The sequence below is a fragment of the Pantherophis guttatus genome, chromosome 8, assembly GCF_059756535.1.
Source record: "Pantherophis guttatus breed Tessera chromosome 8, ASM5975653v1, whole genome shotgun sequence".
NCBI classification, from domain to species: Eukaryota; Metazoa; Chordata; class Lepidosauria; order Squamata; family Colubridae; genus Pantherophis; species Pantherophis guttatus.
In genome coordinates, this window is record NC_142070.1 from 28171915 (window position 1) to 28197500 (window position 25586).

The 25586-nt window shown below is 35.1% G+C and overlaps 1 protein-coding gene across 9 annotated transcripts in view; it reads left to right on the forward strand.

Annotated features, from left to right (window-relative positions):
- Positions 1-25586, forward strand: part of LRBA (LPS responsive beige-like anchor protein) — a 359129-nt gene that overhangs the window by 110517 nt on the left and 223026 nt on the right. For all 9 annotated transcript variants that reach the window (XM_034442710.3, XM_060686876.2, XM_034442712.3 and 6 more), the window contains exons 35-37: positions 7679-7743; positions 9614-9722; positions 25470-25586. The exon at positions 25470-25586 is cut by the window's right edge and continues 50 nt beyond it. In XM_034442710.3, coding sequence (XP_034298601.2) covers positions 7679-7743; positions 9614-9722; positions 25470-25586 — 291 coding nt within the window. The remainder of the gene's footprint in view (positions 1-7678; positions 7744-9613; positions 9723-25469) is intronic.

The window sequence follows — 25586 nt, forward strand, 5'->3', positions numbered from 1 at the left end:
ATGAGGACTATCTGTACTATCTTATGTTTTTATGATTATAATTCACCAAACAAATCTATATTCTGGTGGTATGAATGAAATGTTTGGCTGGCTGTATGTTCAGTCATGTTAATTTCACCTGAGTTTCAAACCAATTTATTTTTTCTGTAGCTAGAACATGATTTATTACTGGTCCATCCATATATTTGTTTGTATACTTCAATCCTAGTAATAAAAAACATAATACCAATAATAATAGGCTCCTTGGGTGCAATCCCAGAACTGGAGCACACTTGAATATCATCAGCATTGACAAAATCCCCATCAGTCAATTGCAAAATGCAGCTTTACTCAAAACACCTTACATTCTGTGACAATACCTGTAATATCAAACATGCACATTTACCTATCTCAGGTCCTTGGGAAGGACTCAATAGGCAGACAAAAATGCCAAATTCAGCTGACTCTGTGACTAAAAAAAAAGAAGTAATCAATACGTTAGGTACCTCTGCAGCTAATCCCAGTAGGTTCTGTCAATGTTATGTAGATTTCGCTGTGGGAAAGCTGTGTGGAAAAAGCAATTCACTAGTAATTATTGCTATATCATACTTTTCGGGGGGGGGGGATCAGTTATCATATATTAGTTGGTGCTAACAAAACAGTAAAATAAGTATATTGCCTTCGCCTTAGAAAGAATAATAATAATATTTATTTATTAAATTTATATCTCATTCATCTCACTGTCTCAAGTAACTTTGGATGGCTTACAATAGTATAAAAACATAAATTTAATTAAAATATGAAAAACATTAAAATGTATTAATATATAACTATATTACTGCTATTATCAATAAAGGTAAAGTCCTGAAATTAGTTTTCTTCATGATGGCAAAGAGCAAGATAATTAAAAGTTGCATTTTATTATACATTTTTTCTATCTATCTATCTATCTATCCATCCATCCATCCATCCATCCATCCATCCATCCATCCATCCATCCTCTCTCTGTGTTTATTGTTTATGTGTGTGTGTGTTTGTGTGAATGTATATATGTATGTATCAGTGTTTACTTTTCTACCTACAAATAATTTATGGTTTTCTTAGACTGAACTAAGAATTGGTTACATAGGAATGTGTATTTCTTCCCTTAACCCTGGTTTGTGGAACTTGGTAATTTTGGATGATTTCGAAATATCTTTTTTCTTTACATGTTCTGCTTGATAGATTGAGTTATTTTTTTTAAAGAAACATTTGTGTTACAAAAATATTCTCTGTTGAAAATTATTCTATTTTGTCTCACTAACTTTGCTTAATCCAATTAATTCTAACAAGCAGAAACATTACACTTCTTGTTCAGCTCTTTGGTATTATCATAAAAGTATTGGAGGTTGTCCAAATTAACAAATTATCCCATTAGTTCTGGAAATATTGCTCACGTGTGTCAGTTCACTATGTGTACTACATCCAAATAGGGACAATATAAATAATACACTATTTCTCATTTACTGTAAGTAGTCACTGTGAGTCAACAATGACTTGACAGCACATAATCAATTAATCAATAATACATTACTAACAATTTCACTGTTTAGTTTACAATGACCTAGAGTTTATGAGCTATATATTTCTATTTCCACATTAATTTATGTCTATCTAAATTATGCATGGATTAGATTCAGACTGACTTAAATCATATTGATTCTAGTGAGTCCATCTTTTTTTTTTAAAAAAAAATCACTAAATCTGGTTCCAATTTACCATGCATTTTCTTCTTTAAAATGTCATGTTTGAAATACATGCATTTTATTGATTAGTATGATGCAATAGTGTGGCTTTTCACAAAGATCATTCTCCCTGGCAATTTGGGTTTATTAAATCAAAATTTATTTTGGCCTAAGTGGCCTCTAGTTTTATATGGCATTTGTGCACATGCACATACACATTTATGCATCCATGGTATTTGAAAAAACAGTATATTTTATAATATCAGATAGCAAAACAAAGAGATTGGAATTCAATCTATTATGTTTCCCTCCATGAACCTTTTCAGTTGCTGCTTCATTAACTAGGGTTCTTCACCTTACTTCGTGTAAAAGTTTGGTTCTAGATAACATTTATATAAAAGTTGGTTACAAATGAAATTATGTGATCAGCATAAATCTCTTTTCCATCTCTTGTGATACAACACTATTTTGTCCTTCACTGTTCATGATATTCAGTATTTATACTTTATGGATATAGATTAAATGAGAGAAAAATACATTTATTAGTGTACTGTCTTCCTTATTCAATATTCATATCAGAATTATTAACATTCTATATGAGTCCAGTTACTTTTAGCCACATGTTCGGAATTTTAGTTCTGTTAATTGTATACAGCTGCATAAGAACTAAACAGGTAATAATTTCACTATTCATAGAGCTGCGCCTTCACGATACTTAATGTGTTTTGTGACTGTTTTCACAGTGATAAAATGAGGAAGTTAAGTAACATAATTCCAACTACATTTTTATTTTCATAATGTATCAGTTATTATCTTTATGTATCAGTATAAGGTTTAGTATTAGGTTCTTTTTTTAAACAAACAGAAGTACCTTATAGTTTCCAACTGTATATAGGTAGTCCTTGACTTATAATTGATTGCTTAGCAACTGCTCAAATGTACAGCACTTTTATAGGACTTTTGATCCAGTTCCGAAGTTCCAATGTCTTGCCCATCTGGTCATGTGATCACATTTTGGGTGCTCAGCAACTGGGCCACGTTTATTGCTGTTTGCAGTGCCCTGTGATTATGTCACATGATTAAACAACATTTCTGCCAAAAACAGGAAGTTACCTTCTGTTCCTGGCAAAAAACACCCCATAGTGAACAATGAGTTTCTTTAACAACTGCAGCATTTACTTAAGAATCACGGTATTCAATTTGCTACACAATAGTATAAAACCAGTTTATAGGAAGTTTGCCCAGGTTTACTTCCTATAAACTGGTGTTATACTATTGTGTAGCATACTATAGTGTAGCATACTATTGTGTAGCATAAAATGGGTTAAGCAGCAGGAGAGTTTTCTGCTTTTAGTTAAAGACTGCTGTTTCTGTATGGCATATTTACAACTTACTTAATTCTTAACGTAGTGTGCTGTGGAACTGAGCATGCAAAAGAGCAGAAACAGCTCTGGTTTCTCTGTCTAAAGTTATTACTTGCTGTATAATAATACAGGCTTTATTTTATTGGGTTAGTTGTAATTAACTTCAGCAATATGCATTGATATAAATCATTCCCAAACTGTTTTCTTTGAGCAAGCATGTTTGTTGTTAAACATTTTTTTTGTTAGGACTAAAGTTACAGTGGACCTCAAGAAGCAAATACTTTATCTACCATAATTGTATGATTCATATATGTGTATGTGTATGTGTATATGTGTATACTGAGGTGTATGTATGTATGTATGTATGTATGTATGTATGTATGTATGTATGTATATCTCTCAGTGCATTTGACTGCATCATTTAAAAAGGCTTTAAAAAGTTTGCCTATTGATCATCATTTTATAGTAATGATCTCAATCTGATTTTAAAAGGTAATTTATTTGTTGACAGAATTACCCCATAACCTTTTAAAACTACTGTCTTCAGCATTTATTTCCTTGTTTCTTTCTCACAGCATAAGAGAAAGGGGAAAGTGCCTTAGACACACAGAATTTGGATTTTCTTTCCTTTATTTACTAATGATCCAAATTTTCCCTGTTCTTTCCTATCGACATTTTGAAAATGGGATGTCACATATGGGTGTATGCCTGTTGGGGATTTATTGGGCACAAAGTGGCTCATAACTAAAATGTGTGTATGCCAACACAGTTGTATAATTGCTCCTTTTGTGTAGATATAGTAATATGGATGGTTAGATGGAAGTCAGACTCTATTACTAGGATACAAATATGAATATAAATGTAACAAAGGGTATGGAAGAACTTACTGCTTACATTTCACTATATTTTATAGATTAAAAAATAGTCTTACATACATTTCTAATGTCTGCCTTGAACGTTTTAGCCTGGAGCAGTCTCTAATGAACAGGCCTCCCCCTTCCTCACTTGGGCTTTGAGCTTCCCTAAAGACTTGACTTGAGACCTCAAAGGGCAGCAGCTGCCATTTGTCTTGAAGAATGAAGTTGCCAAACATTCAGGCTATGTACTAATAGAACACATTTGTACAATTCAACCCCAGAAGCTTGATATAGGTTTAATGTTGATAATCTGTTGCAACTTGTAAAAGAGTGGACTTTGAGCAACTTTTACCATGAGTTTATGAAAGTAAACCCTTTGCATTGGATAAGAGAAGAATGTGTCACAGATGAAGTTTTCTGCAAAGTTACATCCTTGGAGAAGAATATATAGATAGTTCATTGTCAAATTAAAATTTTATAGCATGTGATTACCATAAACAATGTTCAAAATTTAAGGTTACATGCTATTCCTCCATAAATAATTAAGTTCAGTGCTAAAGAGTTGGAATAGGCAACCCTCTGATTTCACATTCATTGCCCATTCCAACTCTTTAGCATGAAGAAAGGAACATTTAAACATCAGAAAAGCATAGGACACTGTGATACATGAATTGAGATTTGGAGGCCATCGTTGACCTTGTTCCTCAGCTAGTTGGAAAATCTGGAGGGTGGAATAGAATTAGAAGAATTGGAAGAAACAGAAATACTATTGACCAAGGAAAATAATTTAATTGGGAGACAGTTTTCTTGGAGATAGTTTTCTAATGACAAAGTAAATAACTTAATTATAATGAACATAAAATAACTTATTGAATGCATACACAGGCATGCAAATGCACATATAATATATAGTTGCACGCCTGTTCCAACCTTAGACACTGTTATTTATTTATTATTTATTTATTAATTAAATTTCTATACCGCCCTTCTCCAAAAAGGACTCAGGGCGGTGTACAGCCAAAGTAAAAACAGAGCATACAAAATTTAAAAACAATATTAAAATAATTAAATATTTTGGCCGTAAATTAAAACAACCCAATTTAAAATCAATTTAAAATTAAACTCAAGCCAGCCCAGCTAGTTGAAATAAATAGGTTTTCAGGGCCGACGAAAAATCCGGACGTCTGTTATTGTACGTAACTCTGGGGGAAGGTTGTTCCAGAGGGTGGGCGCCGTCACAGAGAAGGCTCTCCCCCTGGGAGAGGTGCCGTCTGGCGGACGGCACCCTGAGGAGGCCCACTCTGTGCGAGCGTACTGGCCGGTGGGAGGCTATTGGTGGCAGAAGGCGGTCTCGTAAGTACCCCGGCCCTAAGCCATGGAGCGCTTTAAAGGTGGTCACCAACACCTTGAAGCGCACCCGGAAGACCGGGAGCCAGTGCAGCTCGCGCAGGAGAGGTGTCACATGGGAGCGCCTCGTCGCCCCCATAATCCCCCGCGCGGCCGCGTTCTGGACCAGCTGGAGCCTCCGGGTGCACCCCAGGGGGAGCCCCATGTAGAGAGCGTTGCAGTAGTCCAGGCGGGAAGTGACTAGTGCCTGAGTGACTGTGCGTAGAGAATCCCGATCTAGAAAGGGACGCAACTGGCGTATCAGGCGAACCTGATAAAAAGCCCCCCTGGCCTTTGTTGTATCTGGTATCTTTGTTGTATCTGGTGCTTGATAGGACATAAACTGTACAAATCCATATATGTGTATTCAGACCTCAGATTTCTTTTTAAGCAGAGGTGTCCAATATGTCAGGAATCTGAAGTGTTTGATTAGATCTACATTGCCTTGGCAGGGAAGCAAAACTGTTACCTGCTCTTGATCACATTCCAGCTTCCTACTCCAATTTCCAGGAATTGTTTTTAAGGATTCTAAATTATAAAAGATTGCCTTGTACTTATGGTCCAGTTGGTTTTCTGGCAACTCATATTACTTCTCTAATACTATTTTACATTCCTGCTGCTGGTTATAAAATAGTGACAAATTTTCTATAAATTTCAGCATGGTCATAAAGATTAGAAACAGGCAATATACATTTTATAGGAATAGCAAATAGTATCAGTTTATCAGGTATGACATTTTTGCATTGAATTGAATACTTCATTTGGCTAAGTGTGATCAGACATACAAGGACTTTGTCTCTGGTACTCAGTGCACAAGCAAAGCAACAAAGAGAATAATAACAACAATAACAATAACAATAAAAGGGAGAAGTAAAAAAGATAGCAAGAAGGGTAAATAATAATACTACAGCCACACTATATAGGTTAATTATGGGTTGAATTTCTCAGTATTTTGTTGTAGTTCTTTTTAAACTGCTGAAATGATGTTACAGTTATTGGGTTTCATTAGTGATTGGCTTTGAGGCTGTTAACATTTTTATTAACACTTTAGGGAAAAGAATAACAAAGATCTTGACATAATGCACTTGGCTTCATGAATTTAACTGCAATATAGGATACATACACTGTATTAGAATGTTAAATTAAACATGACAGGTAATAGACATTACATTCTCCTCCCTTCTCATCCACTATTAAAATACATATGAGGAAAACATTTACTTTTAGCTTAAAAACATTTATTTAGACTAATAATTGTTTTTCATAATTATCTATAATAAAGTTGTGCTGGATCATGCGGCAATAATTTTTGTTCCTTTTACAGTTTCTGCCTTCAGTAACTATACTTTCAAATACTATAGTATGATTCAAAATGAAAGGAATTTCAGTTGAGCACTAATATATGCATGATGTCATTTAAAGAAAGTGATCAACGATATTTCCCCCCTGTCTTGCCTTTCTGTTTTTGAATGAATGTTAAAAATAAAAGTTTTGTTGGAAGAAGAAAAGCAGTGTTTGATTAACAGTTACTTTATAGCACTAATATGTATTTATTCCCCAAATAGGGGAACTATAGGATGACAATTATAGTATGATTGATAGTGCTAAATAAGCAATAATTAAAATAATAATTTACACCATAGAGAATGATCCAAATCAGTATTTTTCAAAGTTGGCAATTTTAGGATGTGTGAACTTCATCTCGCAGAATTCCCAAACCAGCATTTGAAAATAGTGGTGGTCTAAATCATTTCCTCAATATAAATTGTTAAAAGACAGAGGGAATTCTGTTAGAAAGATTTGTCTCCAATGATCTCGTTGTGGCATTATGATAGAAATAACTTTTACTACTTTATATCACTTAGAATTATTGGCCTTACTGATAAAAATTAAGAAATTACTATAATATTATCAATGATATTATCAATACAATAAAAAATTAAGCATAACCACAAAAATGTAGTTTGAAAAATGTTAAATCACTTTGGGGAATGTTTATATACCATGTAATTAGGGTAACTAAGCAATATGATAGGAATAGTTGCAGCTTTTACATTTCAACAAATGTAGGGTATTTGTTAAACACAGACAAATAATGGTTCATTTGCCACCTACCTCATATTCTGTTTTTTTTTTTAACTTGGCTAGACATGCATGAAGTTAGCCATAATAATTTATAATAATGTAGAACAATAAGTGAACTCAGCTTTTTATGTGGTATTTTTTCAGCTCTAGTATTTGATTCATGGCCTTTTTTATCTGTCATAAAATTTTAATTTTAATTTTTTATTATGTTTACTAGTTAAGTAAAACAATTGTGTTTCTTTTAAAGCATTTTAATTACCTTTTTATCACTTTTGTATTATAGGAATGGCAGAACTCAATACAGAAGAATGCAGGCCTAGCTTTCATTGAACTTGTCAATGAAGGAAGGTAATTTCCTAGTTAACTTAAATGTATCCTTATCTTATCTTATTATTGTTTTATAGTGATCAACCATACAAATTTACCTCCTCTGATCACTTACAATTAAGTTTTCAAATGTTTTTATTTAAAAATATGCTACACATTTCTTTGGATAATTAACTTTGTAGGTCTGATATAGTTTCTAAATATTCTTCAAACTCAATACTCTGGCAATAGTTTGAGATTTAGCTTCTTTTTACTTGTAATCATAATGCGTTTATAGAAGATACACATTGCTTTAAACTGAATTGATTTTAGTAAGTTTCAAGGGCTCGGTTATATTTTCTTTGGTTTAAATACAATAGTTTGTCAGCTAACAGACCTTAATACATCACTCTTAGTTAGCTAGAACCGGGGGTGAAATTCAGCAGGTTCTAACAGGTTCTGGAGAACCGGTAGCGGAAATTTTGAATAGTTCAGAGAACTGGCAAATACCGGCTGGTCCCAGAGTGGGGTGGGAATGGAGATTTTGCAGTATCCTTCCCCTGTCACGCCCACCAAACCACGCCCATAGAACCGGTAGGGAAATTTTTTGAATTTCACCCCTGGCTAGAACTTATATTGGATTGATGTATTTTTTCAGATCAGCATTTTTAAAATAATACACATTTATACATAACTGTTTTAAATATAAAAATACATTGCAATTTGCATTAATCCTTAAGCTATAGCTTTACAAAAGGCCTTGGTTATTTTAAAGTAAATGTTAAAAGAATTTTCAGTCTTTCAACTGAATCCTGGGAAATCCTTCAAGCATTTACATACAAATTCCTTTCTTTTTAAAAAAATGTTTATTATTAATGCAGTTCAGTTCATGTAAAAGTACTATAAAATTATTTAAATATATTAAAAAGCACACTATTATGTCCATATATGAATATACATATTGGCTATTATAACAAATAATTGTGGCAGAATCTATTTTGAAATTTATTTTTCAATTAAAATAATTTGACGTCTTGTATAATAAGAAAACTAGTACAACCATATATAAAAAAGCAATATTGGGTCTAGCAGTAATCATAATCCAAAAATGGAGACAGAGCAGCCCTAATGCTGAAGAATAAACAAATTACTTGAAAATTTCACATGGACAAAAAGGCTGCACTTTCATCAGAGCATTGTTATGAAAATCTTACATAATGAATAGTTGAAATACATATACTTCCTTTTCTCAGTCCATAGAGTTGGAATTTAAGTCTTCTGAGTTCCCAGTCATTTTTTGGCAATTCAGTATCTCTGGAGGGGATTTGATTGAGGAAACTTGTTATAGATGATCTGGTCATGAAGGCCCGCCAAAAGGAGATCGATTAGTAGATGAATGAATAAAATAAAATTATCTTGCTTCTAAAAAATACTTTGAATATGAAAATATTATATAAAATCCTATTAAGTTTTTTTTAAATCTATAAAACTATGTTTTCACATATTTAATATTAGTACTGGATTTGTAGAATTCTGTTTTTTATTTGCCATTTACATTTGTTTATGTGTTTTGATTATTTAACTATCTTCGGGCAATTAGATTTCTAATCTCCATCTTCTTTCAAGAATAGCCCCACATATTTGCTACTACTTGCAACAAATATTCCATATATATTTTCTGGGGATAAATTTCTTGTCTGCATAATAGTCACCATTTATGATAGTGGAGGACATACTGCATCTACCTCTTGCAGAAAACAGAACTCTATCTCTTGGAGTTAACAGGAAATTTGTTTTAGGTAATCGATCACAATTATTGCCTCTGTTGTTTATTCCAGTAGCTAAATATTGGAAAATGTTTTAATTTTATAAATTCACAATTTCTTTGACCTTAAATATTTTGCATTTATAGGTTGCTGAGTCAAACAATGAAAGATCATTTAGTGAGGGTAGCAAATGAAGCAGAATTTATCTTGAGTAGGCAGAGAGCGGAAGACGTTCATAGGCATGCTGAATTTGAGGTAAGCCATTTTCTTGGAAAATGCACTAATAATTGATTTAGATGTATTGTAGTTATAATCTGAGACATGGTCACTTCATGTCAGAATAAAAATGAAGGAAATTTGGACATAGAGAATTTTTAATTTCTAAAATCATGTTGCTTTGTAAATAGTATTGGCTAATTATGTATCTCTGTTTTCTTATTTTTTGTTTTTGTCTTATTTTATACTATAGTTAACACTGCATTGTCTTGTTCTTAGAATTTTGTTACAGCTGCGGTCAATATGCAATTTAAAATTCTTGATGCTCAAATGTTGAAATGCTGTTCATGCTGAGTATCAATATTGCATCTTGAACGATGATATTTATTTTTCTCTGAAATTAATACAGATAAAAGTTTTTTAAAACAACTGTTTTACATAGAAATATAATTCAGTGAATGCAGTATGACCCTAACCATTATTTTAGTTTTCTGTTCATTGAATTCTAGATGGTTTTCCTTGAAGTCCTGTCCTATTGTCCTCAGTTTTTAAAAGGCCAATAGGTATTCTTGAAAATATACTAAATTATCTATATAAAGTTGAACAGATATGCATTGTTTTTTAAAAGATTTTTTTTCATTTCAACTTTATTATTTTGAATAAATAATTCAAGACATACCTAATACTCCTCTATCCTCCTATTTAACAACCTTGTGAGATGAGTTGGACTGAAAGAGAGTGACTTGCTCAAAATCACTCAGCCAGCTTTTATGCCTAAGGCAGTTCTAGACTGGATTTTGTGTTATGAAGATGGCTATAGTCATCTAGCCTTCTTATCTTCTGAGAATGTCAATGGGGTTTTCATAGGACTACAAACATTTTTGGAAACAGAGGTATTATTTGAGACTGATAGTTTGGCTTACAATATAATGGAATGATTAATATTTTAATTAAATTTATAATCTAGTTAATTAATCCAGGAATTAGTTTATATTAGGCGTAATACTGATTAATGTTTCCATTTTATTGCAAAGATGATGCATGGTTTCTTTATTAATTTTAAAATTGGTACTAGGATGGAGGAAATGGCAAACCGTGCAGGAACTAGTCCACAAACTTGTCCACTATTTACATAAAAATATTAAGTGAACTTCTGCATTCTACAACTAAATCACATTCATGATCGCAATTTTCTTAATTTTGTTTTAGGTAAATTTAGATATTATATTATTTCTCAAAATTTTTTAATATCTCTGTATATCATGTTTGCAGAAACATAGATATTATTTCAGAATACATTTTTAGGGCATTGTATTCTAATAGGAGTCTTATGGTGTGCACTTATAAATGATTTTCCTCTAAATGCATCTCTTGATCAATTATTTGCCAACTGCCTTATTTAGCGACTATTTGCCATTTTGAGAGTAATGAAAAAATACCTTTGCAATCAATCCACACATTTATGACCTTCATAATTATATGTAAATATTTGTTTAAATATAAGGGATATTTTAATAGGAAAAGCCAGTTACATTAATATCTATTATGAAATTAAAACATAAAAATTAACATGATATCAACATAGAACAAAAATGAAAAGCAAAGATTTATTTATTAGATTTTTATCCCACTTTTATTGTTTTAACACATAACTCAAGGTGGCAAATGTACATAATGCTCCTTCCTCCTGTTTTCCCCTTAACCATTTTTAAACTATATACTATCTGTCTATCTATCTATCTATCTATCTATCTATCTATCTATCTATCTATCTATCTATCTATTTATTTATTTAGCAGGCTTAAAGTTCTAAAGTCTGTGCTGGCTTCAAGCTAGGCACTATTTAATAAGCTGTCTGCACTTAATCTAAAGCTGGTTATCTATTCCTGCAAAAATAAATGCTGTCATATATCTACAGTGTCATTTTGGCTTGTGAACTGGTAGGGTAGATTTCGTTTGTTAAATCAAAGTATCAAGCGTTGGTAGACAGTCCTCTGGAAATGAAATATACATCTTTTTTAGTTCATTGCCTCATAATCATTCAACTGGGACAAAGATGACAGCTTAGACTGCTTTTATATCAGTGTACTATGATTGACAAAACCTCATTGATGAGATAGCTCCTTTTTTCCAGTTGCTAGTGGTATTTTCTTCTTTGACTATACCCTTTTCACCTGAGAATAGATAGAAAAATAGGAACTTTTATTTTGTTGCACAAACAATTTTTGTAGGATATTTATTGTTTTTCTTGGTTTGTTTGCATTGCTTATATCTTTAAAATGTTTAAGGGTTGTTGTCTGATACTTCTCATGTGAATTTCTCTCGACTCTTCCATCTAAGCATGATGGCTCAAGGGGTTTAAATGGTATCATCTTGAACTTTAGCAGAAAATAAGCATTTTTGTTTATCAAAATCTGAAGTAAAAGCTAAGGTTTTGTTCGTGATCAGGGTTTTTCCTGATTAACTCATAGGATATCCATTAATATCTAAGAATAAGCTTAGTTTCAGGAAGAATGGAATTATTTTAAAAATGTGAATGGCAGAACTGAACTGAATCAGTTGTGAACATATAAATATAAGTGCCAAATGCAGTAGAATTATTGAAGAGAAATTACAAATATACGATTTGCTAAAAAAAGAATCCTAATAAGGGAAATATTTTACACAACCTATTTTTATGACATTAAAGGTAGAATTCATGCTAAGGAATTATGAATAATTAAAGGATTTGCTTTGATAATATTGCTAAATTTCCTGTGAAGAGTCATTGAAAAGCTGTTCTCAAATTATTCAGTCATACATAATACAGATGAATTATACAATATTTTGCCATTAATATATATTATATTTAAAGGTTACCTGTAAATCACGGTGTCAAACTTGCGACATCACATCGCTAAACTGAGAGTGTGTGTGGCCAGCGCATGACGCATCTGGCTCACAGGCCGCGAGTTTGACATCCCTGCTGTAAATGATGATGGGGTCAATATGATCTTTGATGAGGTGAGGTTCCATTGGGTGGTGCCATGGCTCTCCTCCTTTTGAGTGTTAAAAAGCTGTCCGATGATACACTGTCCCTTCTACCAATAAAAATGTATGAATAGATTCAGATGGGCAGTTTCATGGACAGAACATGGAGGGCATTTTTGGGTGAAATGTATCCTCTTCATACTTATAGGCAACTCAAGAGCCTCGTTCCAAATTTTAGTCTAGATGAAAGCCAGGAATTTGGGAAACAAGAAATCAAGATAACACAATGGAAAAAAAAAAGAATTTCCCCAAACTGCAGAAATAACAGGGTTGATTTCCAAAATCCAGTTGTTTGACCTGAAGAAATTATTTAGTATTTCCTTTTTTCATACTACTTACAAGTAGACTCTTTTGCTATTCTTTTTTTGTTTATGCCCTGCAAAATAAGAATCTGATTTGATAAATACAGTAAATGCTTGTAAAGGAATCTCATTGGGATACAATTGGATAGGCATTAGCCCATTGCATGCCTTATCTCCAAATAGAAATAAAAGAATATATGAGGTTGTATTTTTCCTCTAAGGATATTTTAATTGGTGCATAGGTATTTGATCAGTAATTATATCACAGAACTATAGTCATGCTTGAGAGGTACAAAACACATATGTTTAAGGCTTTTTTCCTTTGTTGAATATTTTAGCTTATTACTTTACTGTTCTGACTTTTCATTACTGGAGTGTTCAATCTCTTTCCAGTCCTGATGGTCACCCACAGAGTTTCATGATTGCTGAGCAAGAATTCCCTGGTGCAATTCTAGTATTCTGCCTGCTTTATTTTGTACTTGCTCTTTGGCAAAGATGTGTATCTCATGTACATTGGTTGTGATTACCTTTACTAGGTAATTGATTCCACTATCAAACTGTTATGTTTTATAATATTTTTTATAATATTCAGTCAATTGGTCTTCCTGTAATGTAAACCATTATTTTACATCCTATATTTAGGATGCAGAAAAGTCACAACCAGGATAACATTCATTTAGACATTTGTGGAGTGATTTTTTACCCTATACATAGTTCCTTCAATCTCTCTTCATAAGTTTCCATGTTGTTATTCTCTTAACCCTTTCCATTTGTGTAAATCCTTTTACTTGTGGTGGGATTAACCAAGCACAGAACAGTTTTGGAACTATTTCTTTCCATGTTTTGGAAATGTTGCTTAATTAATGAAGCCTAAATTAAATATATTTACAAAATTCTTTACCAATTTAGACTTCCCACAGCATATAGCATGCATTTGAGAAGAAAATATAATTAATATTTGGATGTCTTATAGATTTAATTTCTTGATGTCTATAACTAGAGTATTGGCTTCTGCTGTGAAATAGCTGTTTCATTTTAGAGAAACCTCTGAAGTCAAGTATGAAACTTCTGTGAGCCCTGCTTAATTAAAATCATAAATCACATTCTGTTTTAGCAGTATGAACAGACTATGAACTATATCAGAGCACAGGAAATCCTCTTTCAGACAGATTTTTATGATGCCCAATAGTGATGCCCAATAGAATTTGTTGCATAGACTTATTAAGGGGCTATAACAAGGATTTCAAATATTTCTGTTGAATTAAAGCAATTGTGAACTTTCAATTAACTGACATGTATTTCCTAATGTGCACTTTTCCAATACACCCGTTTAAGAACCACTGCTACAGAAGTAGTCCCTAGAGTGTACCTTAAGTAGGAAGAGATGTAATGTGAGATTGATTAAATGATAACATGATTGCAAAAAGGAATAGCTACATTAGATCAGGCCAGCATCCATCTTAATTCAGCATTTTTTGGCTCACAATAATCTGCCAGATGCTTCTGGTCTACTTTTAAGTTGAGACCCAGTATGGATAGTGGTCAACATGTTGGACTAGTATTGGGGACATCCAATCCTAGCTCACCTTCAGCCATAGAAATTTAGTGGGTGATTTGGGGACCAGTCATTCACGCTCAGTCCAATCAATCCAAGAGTTGTTGGGGGGAAAATAATATGTGCTACCTTATGATCCATATAAAATACAGGATATAAATCTAACATACAAATAAATATGTGTCAATCTTTCCCTCTCCTTCCATTATTCCTCATTCAGAGATAACATTACATATTGACTTTCATAGGCATTTTGTCCATAAATATATGCAAGCCTCTTAAAATAATTAGTTAGTGGCATAGTCCGGCTTCAGGCCTGGGTACAGCACGGAAACGGCATTGGTCGCATTGGTTGATGATCTCTGGAGAGCTCGGAAGGCCTCTGTTCTGGTCCTATTAGACCTCTCAGCGGCTTTTGATACCATCGACCATGGTATCATGCTGCGCCGGCTGGAGCGATTGGAAGTGGGAGGCACCGTGTTATGGTGGTTCTCCTCTTATCTCTCCGACCGGTCGCAGTCCGTGTTGGCAGGGGGGCAGAGGTCGACCTCAAGGCACCTTGTTTGTCGGGTGCCACAAGGGTCGGTCCTCTCGCCTCTCCTGTTCAACATTTATGTGAAGCCTCTGTGTGAGATCATCTGTGGTTTTGGAGTGCAGTGCCATCTGTACGTTGATGACACTCAGCTGTACATCTCCACCCCAGACCACCCCAATGATGCCCTTGAAGTGATGTCCCGGTGCCTGGAGGCCGTGCGGGTCTGGATGGAGAGGAACAGGCTCCGACTCAACCCCTCCAAGACCGAGTGGCTGTGGTTGCCGGCATCCCGATATAGCCAGCTGGTGCCATCGCTGGCTATTAGGGGTGAGTCATTGGCCCCCACGGAGAGGGCTCATAACTTGGGCGTCCTCCTGGATGCACAGCTGTCGTTAGAAGAGCATATGACGGCCATGGCCAGGGGGGCTTTTTATCAGGTCCGCCTGATACGCCAGTTGCGCCCCTTTCTGGATTGGGACTCCTTATGCACGGTCACTCATGCCCTCATTACTTCCCGCCTGGACTACTGTAATGCTCTCTACATGGGGCTCCCCTTGAGGAGCACCCGGAGGCTCCAACTGGTCCAGAATGCAGCCGTGCGGGTAATTATGGGGGCGACATGGCGCTCCCATGTAACACCTCTCCTGCGCGAGCTGCACTGGCTTCCGGTGGTCTTCCGGGTGCGCTTCAAGGTATTGGTTCTCATCTTTAAAGCGCTCCATGGCTTAGGGCCTGGGTATCTACAAGACCACCTTCTGCCATCGATAACCTCCCACCGGCCAATATGCTCCCACAGAGGGGGTCTCCTCAGGGTGCCGTTGGTCAAGCAATCTCGACTGGCGACCCCCAGGGGGAGAGCCTTCTCTGTGGGGGCACCCGCCCTCTGGCGGGTGCCAGAGGTACCCCCAGGGATACAACTGATACAACTGATCCCGGACCTCCGTACTTTCCTCTGGGCTCTGAAGACTTTTCTATTTCAGCAAGCCGGGCTGGCTTAAAATTTTTAATTGGTTAATTTTATGGGTAAGGGGTTTTAAATTGGGGAAGCCAAATTGATTTAATTATTTTTTAAATTAGTTTAATTTTCATATTATATGTATTTTAATCCTGGCTGTTCACAGCCCTGAGTCCTTCGGGAAAAGGGCGGTATAAAAATTTAATAAATAAATAAATAAATAAATAAATAAATAAATAAATAATAGTGATCTTGGGGTGATAGTTTTACTGATTATTGATAACTACATGAAGTAGCATCTTTTATCTGTTCTATCTCCCTTTAAGTCCTCTTCATGTGATGTTCCTTCCCTTTCTATATTGCATGCGTGATTCCATATGCCTTTATTTTCCCTTCATGCTTCCAGCTTTTCTTTTTTTCATGAGGAAAATACTCTAAACTTTCAAGGTTGGTTGTTGTCATCTGCACTTTTATCATATCTTGTAATCAGAACTATATGTGGTATTTCAAGGGAGGATACATGAATGCAGAATTGTATACTGTAAAATCTTTTTCAGTTGGATTTTTCCCCCTGTTCCCAGGTATGCAGACCTCCACATAAGCTGCTTTTATCTCTATGGTAGTTTTAAGGAAAAACGTTTTTAATGTTTTAAGTCTCAGTTTAAAATATAAATGAAAAAAACACACAAATACACACCCATATGTATATGAAAAGAAGATTAGTAGTGATAGTGGCTCCTTAAATATACAAATTTTAACAGGTTAATATATTCATTATTTTTCAGGGAATGAAAAAGAAATCCTAACATCTAAAGAAAAAAGACACAGTGACAATAATTTTAATTATTTTTAAATTAAACATGAAATAGCAATGATACTGTTAATAGTTATTTTAGTTAATAAATTATACTAAGTGAAACTGAGCATTTGAATGTATAGTAATCTGCAGAAGTTATTTTCAGTACTCATCAAATTTCTATTCTGAAATCAAATTTCTTTTGTTAACAGCAAAGTAGCTGGTTAAATAGGTTTTAATTCCAGTCAATAGTCAGTCAGTATTTATAATACTGAAATTAGCAGTAACATAAATATCTTTAGATACTTGTATTAGGTCATGAAGAAGTGAATTATTGAAGATAAAAATAAATTTGTTTGCTTTCTGTCAGAGTTCATATTCACAGCCAACCTTGATAGAAGACCAGAATGATTTAGACAGGTTTGCTTTAGAGATTCATAACATATGCTTGCTGGACAGAATTGAGTTATCTGTGCTCTGGAGAGTAAGTTATTGTAGCAGGAGCTGACAGAGATGAAGATAACTGAGGGAAATTCAATTACCTTTTAGTGTTTTCCTTCTAATAGGATTCTTAATGTGAAAGAGATCCTTAGATGATGCGCCTTTATTGCTTGGCAAGATCTACTTTGATACGTACCTTCAGAATAAAGTGAACTCTTCTGTCTAGACCTTCATTCGAATGAATCATGTGACTGCTTCTTAAATGATGTGTAAAATTTCAAGGATCAATAAAATATTAGTAATAGTAGACCATGCTCTTCTATTATTAATAATTATTTTAATGCTGTTGCTCAAGCAAGCCATTGTGATGATACTGCCTGTACTTCAAATCTGTGAATTTGAAATGTATTGTGTGCAGTTTGTCTAGGTTTGTTGTAGAACGAATACAACTCTTCTGAACAAAATATTTTCATCATTAAGTTAATTTTAAAATGCTTTCTAATTATTTTCTGTAAGTTAAAAAATTGAAGCAGGAAGATTTAGTTCTATATAGTTACAAAAGACAAATGAACCTGGCGGTAAATGAACGATGGGTATAGGCCAGTGATGGCTAATCTTTTTGCCATCGTGTGTCAAAAGCGGGGGAGCACAGGGGGGTTGCGTGTGTGTGTGCCCACACCCATAATTCTATGTGCCCTGCCCCGTGCATGTGTGGTGACCCACCCTGCGCTTCCCTCATTTTTGGCATGTGATGGCACAGCAGGCCTGTTTTTCACCCTCCCCAGGCTCCAGAGCTTTTCTAGGAGCCTGGGGAGGGCAAAAATGGCCTTCCCCACCCCCCTGAAGACCCTCCGGAGGCTGGAAATGGCCTGTTTGCTGACTTCCAGTGGGCCCAAAAGGCCCGAAAATCAGCTGGCTGGTGCGTGCATGTGTGCCAGAGCTGAGCTCGCATGCCCACCAATATGGCTCCGTGTGCCACCTGTGGCACGCGTGCCATAGGTTCGCCATCATGGGTATAGGCACTTTTGATTTTGAAATGATCTCTGTCTAATAATTGCAGAGTTAGGTTTCTCTTTCTCCCTCTCTCTTATCTCCCTCTTTTTTTTTTAAAGATACAGTTTTACTAATGTCCTTTATTTTTAAATTAGCCTAATTCTACAGTATTCTATAGGGATGCGGTGGCTCAGTGGCAGAGACACTGAGCTTGTCAATCAAAAGGTCGGCAGTTCAGCGGTTCGAAACCCTAGTGCCGCGTAACAGGGTGAGCTCCCGTTACTTGTCCCAGCTTCTGCTAACCTAGCAGTTCGAAAGCACGTAAAAAATGTAAGTAGAAAAATAGGGGCCACCTTTGGTGGGGAGGTAGCAGCGTTCCGTGCACCTTTGGCATTTAGTCATGCTGGCCACATGACCACAGAGATGTCTTTGGACAGCACTGGCTCTTCGGCTTTGAAACGGAGATGAGCACCGCCTCCTAGAAGTGGGAACGACTAGCACATATATGCGAGGGGAACCTTTACCTTTACCTTTACAGTATTCTGATATCCATATCAGGTTACCTCTAGGGTTACATTCAGAGAGAAAAATAATGGTTGCTTACAAAAGCAAACTATTTTCACATAAGAGAACTGCTTACACAGGCATTCTGCATCTTTAATAAGTTATGTGTAGATAAGGAGTCCCGGGCTTATTGTGGCTTTATAAAATACAGGCACAGGCAGTCTTGATTTACAAAACAATTGTTTCACTACTGTTTGGAGTTACGACTCTGTCTCATCTTTACAACTGGTTTAAGCATCCTGTGATCACATGACCATTATTTGTTATGATGTTTTTTGCTGGGTTTCCTCCTTTTTGCTGAAAGAGTAGGTTCACTTAACAACCACCAAGACAAATGTTGAAAAAATCAGAACCGGTCCAGTAGGTGCCTCGACTTACTTACCTGTAACTGTGACCACAATTGGAAAAGGAATCTAGGTTGTTGAACAAAGCAATTATTTTATTTATTTATTTTATTTGTTTAAATTTCTATACCGCCCTTCTCCAATATAGGACTCAGGGCGGTGAACAGCCAAAGTAAAAACAAGACATACAAAATCTAAAAACTGTTTAAAATAATTAAATATTTTGGCTGTAATTAAAATAATTCCAATTTAAAATCAGTTTAAAATTTAACTCAAGCCAGCCCAGCTAGTTGAAATAAATGGGTTTTCAGGGCCCGACGAAAAATCCGGAGGTCTGTTATTGTACGTATCTCTGGGGGGAGGTTGTTCCAGAGGGTGGGCGCCGCCACAGAGAAGGCTCTCCCCCTGGGGGTCGCCAGCCAACATTGTCTGGCGGACGGCACCCTGAGGAGGCCCACTCTGTGTGAGCGTACTGGCCGGTGGGAGGCTACTGGTGGTAGAAGGCGGTCTCGTAAATACCCCGGCCCTGAGCCATGGAGCGCTTTAAAGGTGGTCACCAACACCTTGAAGCGCACCCGGAAGACCACCGGGAGCCAGTGCAGCTCGCGCAGGAGAGGTGTCACATGGGAGCGCCTCGTCGCCCCCATAATCCCCCGCGCGGCCGCGTTCTGGACCAGCTGGAGCCTCTGGGTGCATCCCAGGGGGAGCCCCATGTAGAGAGCGTTGCAGTAGTCCAGGCGGGAAGCAAGACTTCACAAGATTGCTTCACTCAGTGACCACAATCCTTGCAGACCCAATTGTAGTCATCATGAGCTACTAGGTCGTTAAGTGGGTAGAGCAAAAGAGTTTGTCTGATGAAATATGTCAGTTGTCTGATGAAAGATTTCAAATCCTCAGGCAGACAGCTTTTTAAGAACGAAATGCAGGGCTGAATGCCTGTAGCAGGCAACTCTTTGAGAGTGAATGGGTTGTCTGCTAGAGTGATTCAGTTCTGTGTGGGGATGAAACTCTCTTGCAGACAGCCCTTTCATTCTCAAAAGAGCTGCCTGCCAGGAGATATTCAGCTCCATATGGAACTGAAATCCTCTGGCAGTTTCCAGAAAGAATCCTCTTAGCAGGCAGCAGCAGCAATCTTCCCTCCAAGCTTCTCGATTGACTCTTTTTGGAAGCCAGCTGAGAACATTTCAGATGGCAATGACATCATTGTGAGGTGTTTGACAACAAGTTGTAAGTGTGAATGTGTTGCCAAGCACCCAGGTGGAAATCACATGACTGGGGAGGGTTTTATGACATCTTGCAACAGCCAGAAGTTCTTTACAAGTTATAAAGTACCTTTTGTGGGGCTATCATAATTTCACACCATTGTTAAAGGAATACCTGTATATTGTTATTTAACATTATCAATCTTTCAAGATTAAATATATGTTTTGGAATTTTTTAGCAGAGAATACAGGAGCGTGGTGGCTCTTGTGGTTAGGATGGTGGTTGGAGCAAGCTCATGTTCGAGACCTGAGTGCTGCCATGGGACAGGATGAGTTCTCATCCTTTGTTTCAGCTCCTGCCGGAGGCATGAAATAAGCCACCAACTGGGCATCCCCCAGGCAACGGAGACGCCACCAGCTAATCCTTTCAATCTGCAAGTGCCTCAATGATTCTGACATGAATGCAAAAAATATAGAACATGTTTCACTTTACATAAATCAGTTTTCACTCTTGAAAGATTCTTTGTTATATTTCAAGATGTATGTACCAATGGAACCAGAACCACGGAAAAGAGCAGAGAAAATATATATTTAGTTTCAATTGCCCTGAACTTACAGTATTTAAACAAAGTATACTATATGGCAACAGATAATTAATATGAATATTCTAAATTTAATTATCATAGTGTAGTTTTATAATTAATTTAATTTTTTGTTCAAGATATACTCTATATTTGAAAATAGATGCATGAATCTACAAATGCACACACACACATATATAAACACGATTCATTTTTAGAGCTGATTTCTAATGCTATATTGTTTCATATTGTAACAAAACAATAACATGTACAAAGATATTCCTTGAGTTCATTAAAATAAATATATAAAAAGTAGGTATATAACATTAAATATTCTGTTATACAATTTAGGAGGTGCTTTCCTTTTATGAAACTTTGAACAAAGCACACTTTAACCTGATTTGCAGAACAGTATATTCTTCTCATTTCTAAGACGGAAGTGAAAAGTCCCCATGTTGTTCATTTCATCTACTTCTTTTGTTGCCTTGTTGACAAAAATGGCATCACCTCACTGAGACTAATCAAAGCATCTCTTCATATTTATCTGTTGATATAAGAGAATCTAGTACTCAAACTTCATGCATATATAGCTAGGATGGTGGGAGTGGAGAATTCTGGAAATCCAATATGTGTAGGGAGAAAGGGAGATAAATTAAAATTGAGCTTCTGAGCTCTTGTGAGTTGACCTAAATTCTCCTCTATACATGGAAGACATTTGAACAATTCTTTTGGCTACGTTCCATTTCTATTTTCAGATCCACAAATCCACAACAAACCAGTACTGTTTTAACAAATACTTTTATATATGGGAAGTGTTAAGCACAATTTTTAATAACGTAATCATGTTGCACAATAAAAGCAGTTCTTCACTCTAGTACTTCACATTACCTTTCTAAAAAAGAACTTTCTCAGCATTAAATTGTATGCTGACCTTTAAATCTATCCTTCTGTTCATGATACTTCTACTGTTTTATTTTCAAAATACTCTTTTTCAAGCATGTTTTAATATTTCTAATGCCTGGGATATTGAGGAAATTGTAATGCAATGAAAGTATAACATTTCTTTTTGTAATAAATAGGTTAAAAGACAGCTAATTTATATGCAGATTTTAAATCTCCTGATCTGTAAAAGGCTGGATAAATGATGAGGGGGGTGGAGGCTGCAGGTTGCAGAGATGAAAAACCAATACATTGTATCCAGTCCATTAAAACAAGAAGAAATAGAAAAGATACCTTGATAAGTGTTCTGCCTGTGTTAACCTTGATGGCTATTATCGGGGGAGGGGAATGGGCCTCCTGCTATATCTATTTCATTGGCTTGGGCTTTTTCATGCTGAAAGAAATCAATACTTTGAGTCGTTAGATGACAGAAGCATCACTTCAGAATTGAAGGTGGCTGTCAGACATTGTCATTGGTTGACTTTTGTTTGCTATTGAGGTTTTAAGCTTTCATTTTTCTAAGTCTTATTCAGGAGCTTTGGAAGATTTCCCTCGGTGGCATTTTTAGTCCAGACTGTAAACTGAAGGTTAAAAGTCAAGTGCAAAAAAAGTCTTAAAGAACAACCCAAGAGCTTTTCCTGTTGTCAAAATATATGATGTTGACGAGAATTTGCATTCTCAGGTGCTTATGTGTTCGATTGGATTTCTCTATGTCCTCTTACAGATTCTGGGTAAAATATATTTTACAAAATTGGAATCAGTATACTGTAAATTCATACATTTGGAAAAGACTATTTAATAGAATATAAAAATAGATAATATACATGGAAGATAGGCTTTCAACTTTATTAAGTCTCTTTTCTGTAGGGTAGAAGAATCATTGATCTGCACAGAAATAAAGGGACAAAATTTTATTTTTTACCCCATGCAACTTGTTTGTCACATGGATTGCTTCATTGCTTAACACAGTTTTACTGGTAATTCTGCTTTTAATTTAAAAGGACATTTAAGCCACTTATACTGAGTAGATTTCTATAAATTTCTATAATGTATACAGATTTGTTTAACAACCGTATTAATCACTTAACAACAGCAGTTATTTGCCTAACAACTGTGTCAAAAAAGGTTGTAAATTGAGGCATGAATCACTTAACAAGTGCCTCAGTTAACAAGAGAAATTTTGTGCTCAATTGTGGTTGTAAGATGAGGAATCCTTGTACTTGTGTTCTATGATTGAGACGTTCATAGAAAATGTTTTTCCTCATGTATAAGCTGTACTTTTCTCTATCTTAAATAAAATAAGGAGAAAATTGGAATATTATGTGGTGTTGCATTATTCACTTGTCCTTAAATACATGCCATAACAATCCACTTGACCTCTACTGATAAGCATGTAAAGAATCTTGTAGATCATGCATTCTGTGTACTTTTGTGTGCCCATGTACTGACTATAGAGACAAAAACCTGTCTTTTAAAATCACTGCATTAAAGTCAATCAAAACACAATATGTACTATGCTAGTTTAAAAGATATTTATTTTAAATATTGATTATTTTCCCATTTGCTGTTATTCAACATTCTATAGATATAAAAGTGTTATTTTAAATATATAAATATGGTATCAAACCTCTCTACAATTTATGCCTGCTCCCTTTTTGTTATGCATTCTGATTCTGATTCAAATTATAGCTCTTAAATAAAAATTTGTCTTGGCAGGAGGACCTTTGCCCAAATACTTATTATAGCCTGGTTTGTCCTTTCCTAGATTAGGAAGCCCTATTCAATTTCTTATGCTCAAATACCATCTGGTACAGAATGCAATTATGAATACACCAAGGTTTGCACATGTAATGCTACATTAAGGGAGTTGCATTGCCTACCAGTTCATTTCTGGGTGTAGTTGATGCTGCTGTTGGTCAGCTTTAAAGCCCTACATGACTTAGGGCCTTGATAACTCCGTGAGTAGCTTCTGTGACATGACTCTTCAGATAGGTATTTCATATGAGTAAGATGATGCTTCCCCCAAATGGTAGTGCATCATATTGATTGATTAAAATTTAATTTTTCATCATTATATTAAGTATTAACTTTTCAGTCTCTCTGGAATGGAGCAGCAATTGTAATCAGTTATAGAAATAGGTATCATGCTAGTCGTAAATAAACTATAGTAAGTCATAAATGAGACATAGTAAGTTTTTCGGATATAACAATAAGTAGTAAAGTTCTATCCCTCAGTAAAATTTTGTCTATTAATTTTATAATTAAGTATCACAATGTTGGGCTAATGAAAAAAGTATGCTCCCTAAAGGATATATTTATCAGCATTTTCTAGCTAAAGTGCAGAATATATCTAATATTGAATGAAATTTTAACTCTTTTTATTTTGTTGCTGCCATTTTGCATTTTGGTGTTTAATGTGGGTATCTCCAGTCTTATTAAAACATGTAGGCATTTGGGCAGTGGTGGGATTCAGCCAGTTCGCACCACTTCAGAAGAACCGGTTGTTAACTTTCTGAGCAGTTTGGAAAACTGGTTGTTGGAAGAAATCATTAGGGCAGAGAACCGGTTGTTAAATTACTTGAATCCCACCACTGCATTTGGGACATAATAGTATGTTTAACCTAAATCGGTAGATAAACCATGTCTGATGTTTAATCTATAATAGCTCTGTATAATGGGTAAAATATAATATTTACTTTATTTTATAATACCATATTCATATTCTAAGCAAGAAAAAAAGCTTATCTGCAAAGTTTAAAGCACTGTATTTGCCGCTACCACAAATAAGTTGGACAAACAGATGGAATCCAATGGCTGTTTAATAAAACAGGTACTACTTACCTGAAAAAAAAAAATTGCTTCTGTTGTCATAATGCAACTTTGCATAACATAAGTCTCAGTGTTCCATTTTCACATCTGATCATAGTTTTCCTTTCAATATATTTAAAGAACATTTTATTTAATAGAATAATTTATATTTAAGTAATTTGTAGATTTTAATAAAAAACTTCTTATGTAACATAACATAACATAACATAACATAACATAACATAACATAACATAACATAACATAACATAACATAACATAATAATATAACACTTAAATCTCAGTTACCTATTAAATATGTATATGCATTTTGGCCCTTGAAAGATGTTCCCAATAGAATCCTCTGTTTATATTTTATAGAGAATATTATTTGTCTTCAGTGTCTTGAAAAAAAGGTCCAATGGATCCAGTGAGACTTCTGCATAAAAATGCATCAAACTGTTATGTAAACATTTTATGGTTTTAATTGTAGATACCGTTAAAGGGCAAATTGCATATTTTCCCCAGTGGGCCATGTTTTATGAGGATGATAATGTTCTGCTCAGCTGTTGTTTGCAATTTCTGGTGTATTATTAAATTTTGTCATGTGTTCATTTTCTATTTGTTGTAGAAATTTTAAGTCAAAAGTATATAAGTATATAAGCAATTTCACTGTTGACAAAGAAATACCCTAAAAGTACAATGCAGTTTTCTTTTCTTTTTTTTGTCCCATCACATTTTAGTCATTGTGTGCGCAGTATTCTGCAGAAAAACGTGAAGATGAGAAGATGTGCGATCATTTGATAAGGGCAGCCAAGTATCGTGATCATGTGACAGCAACACAGCTGATACAGAAAATC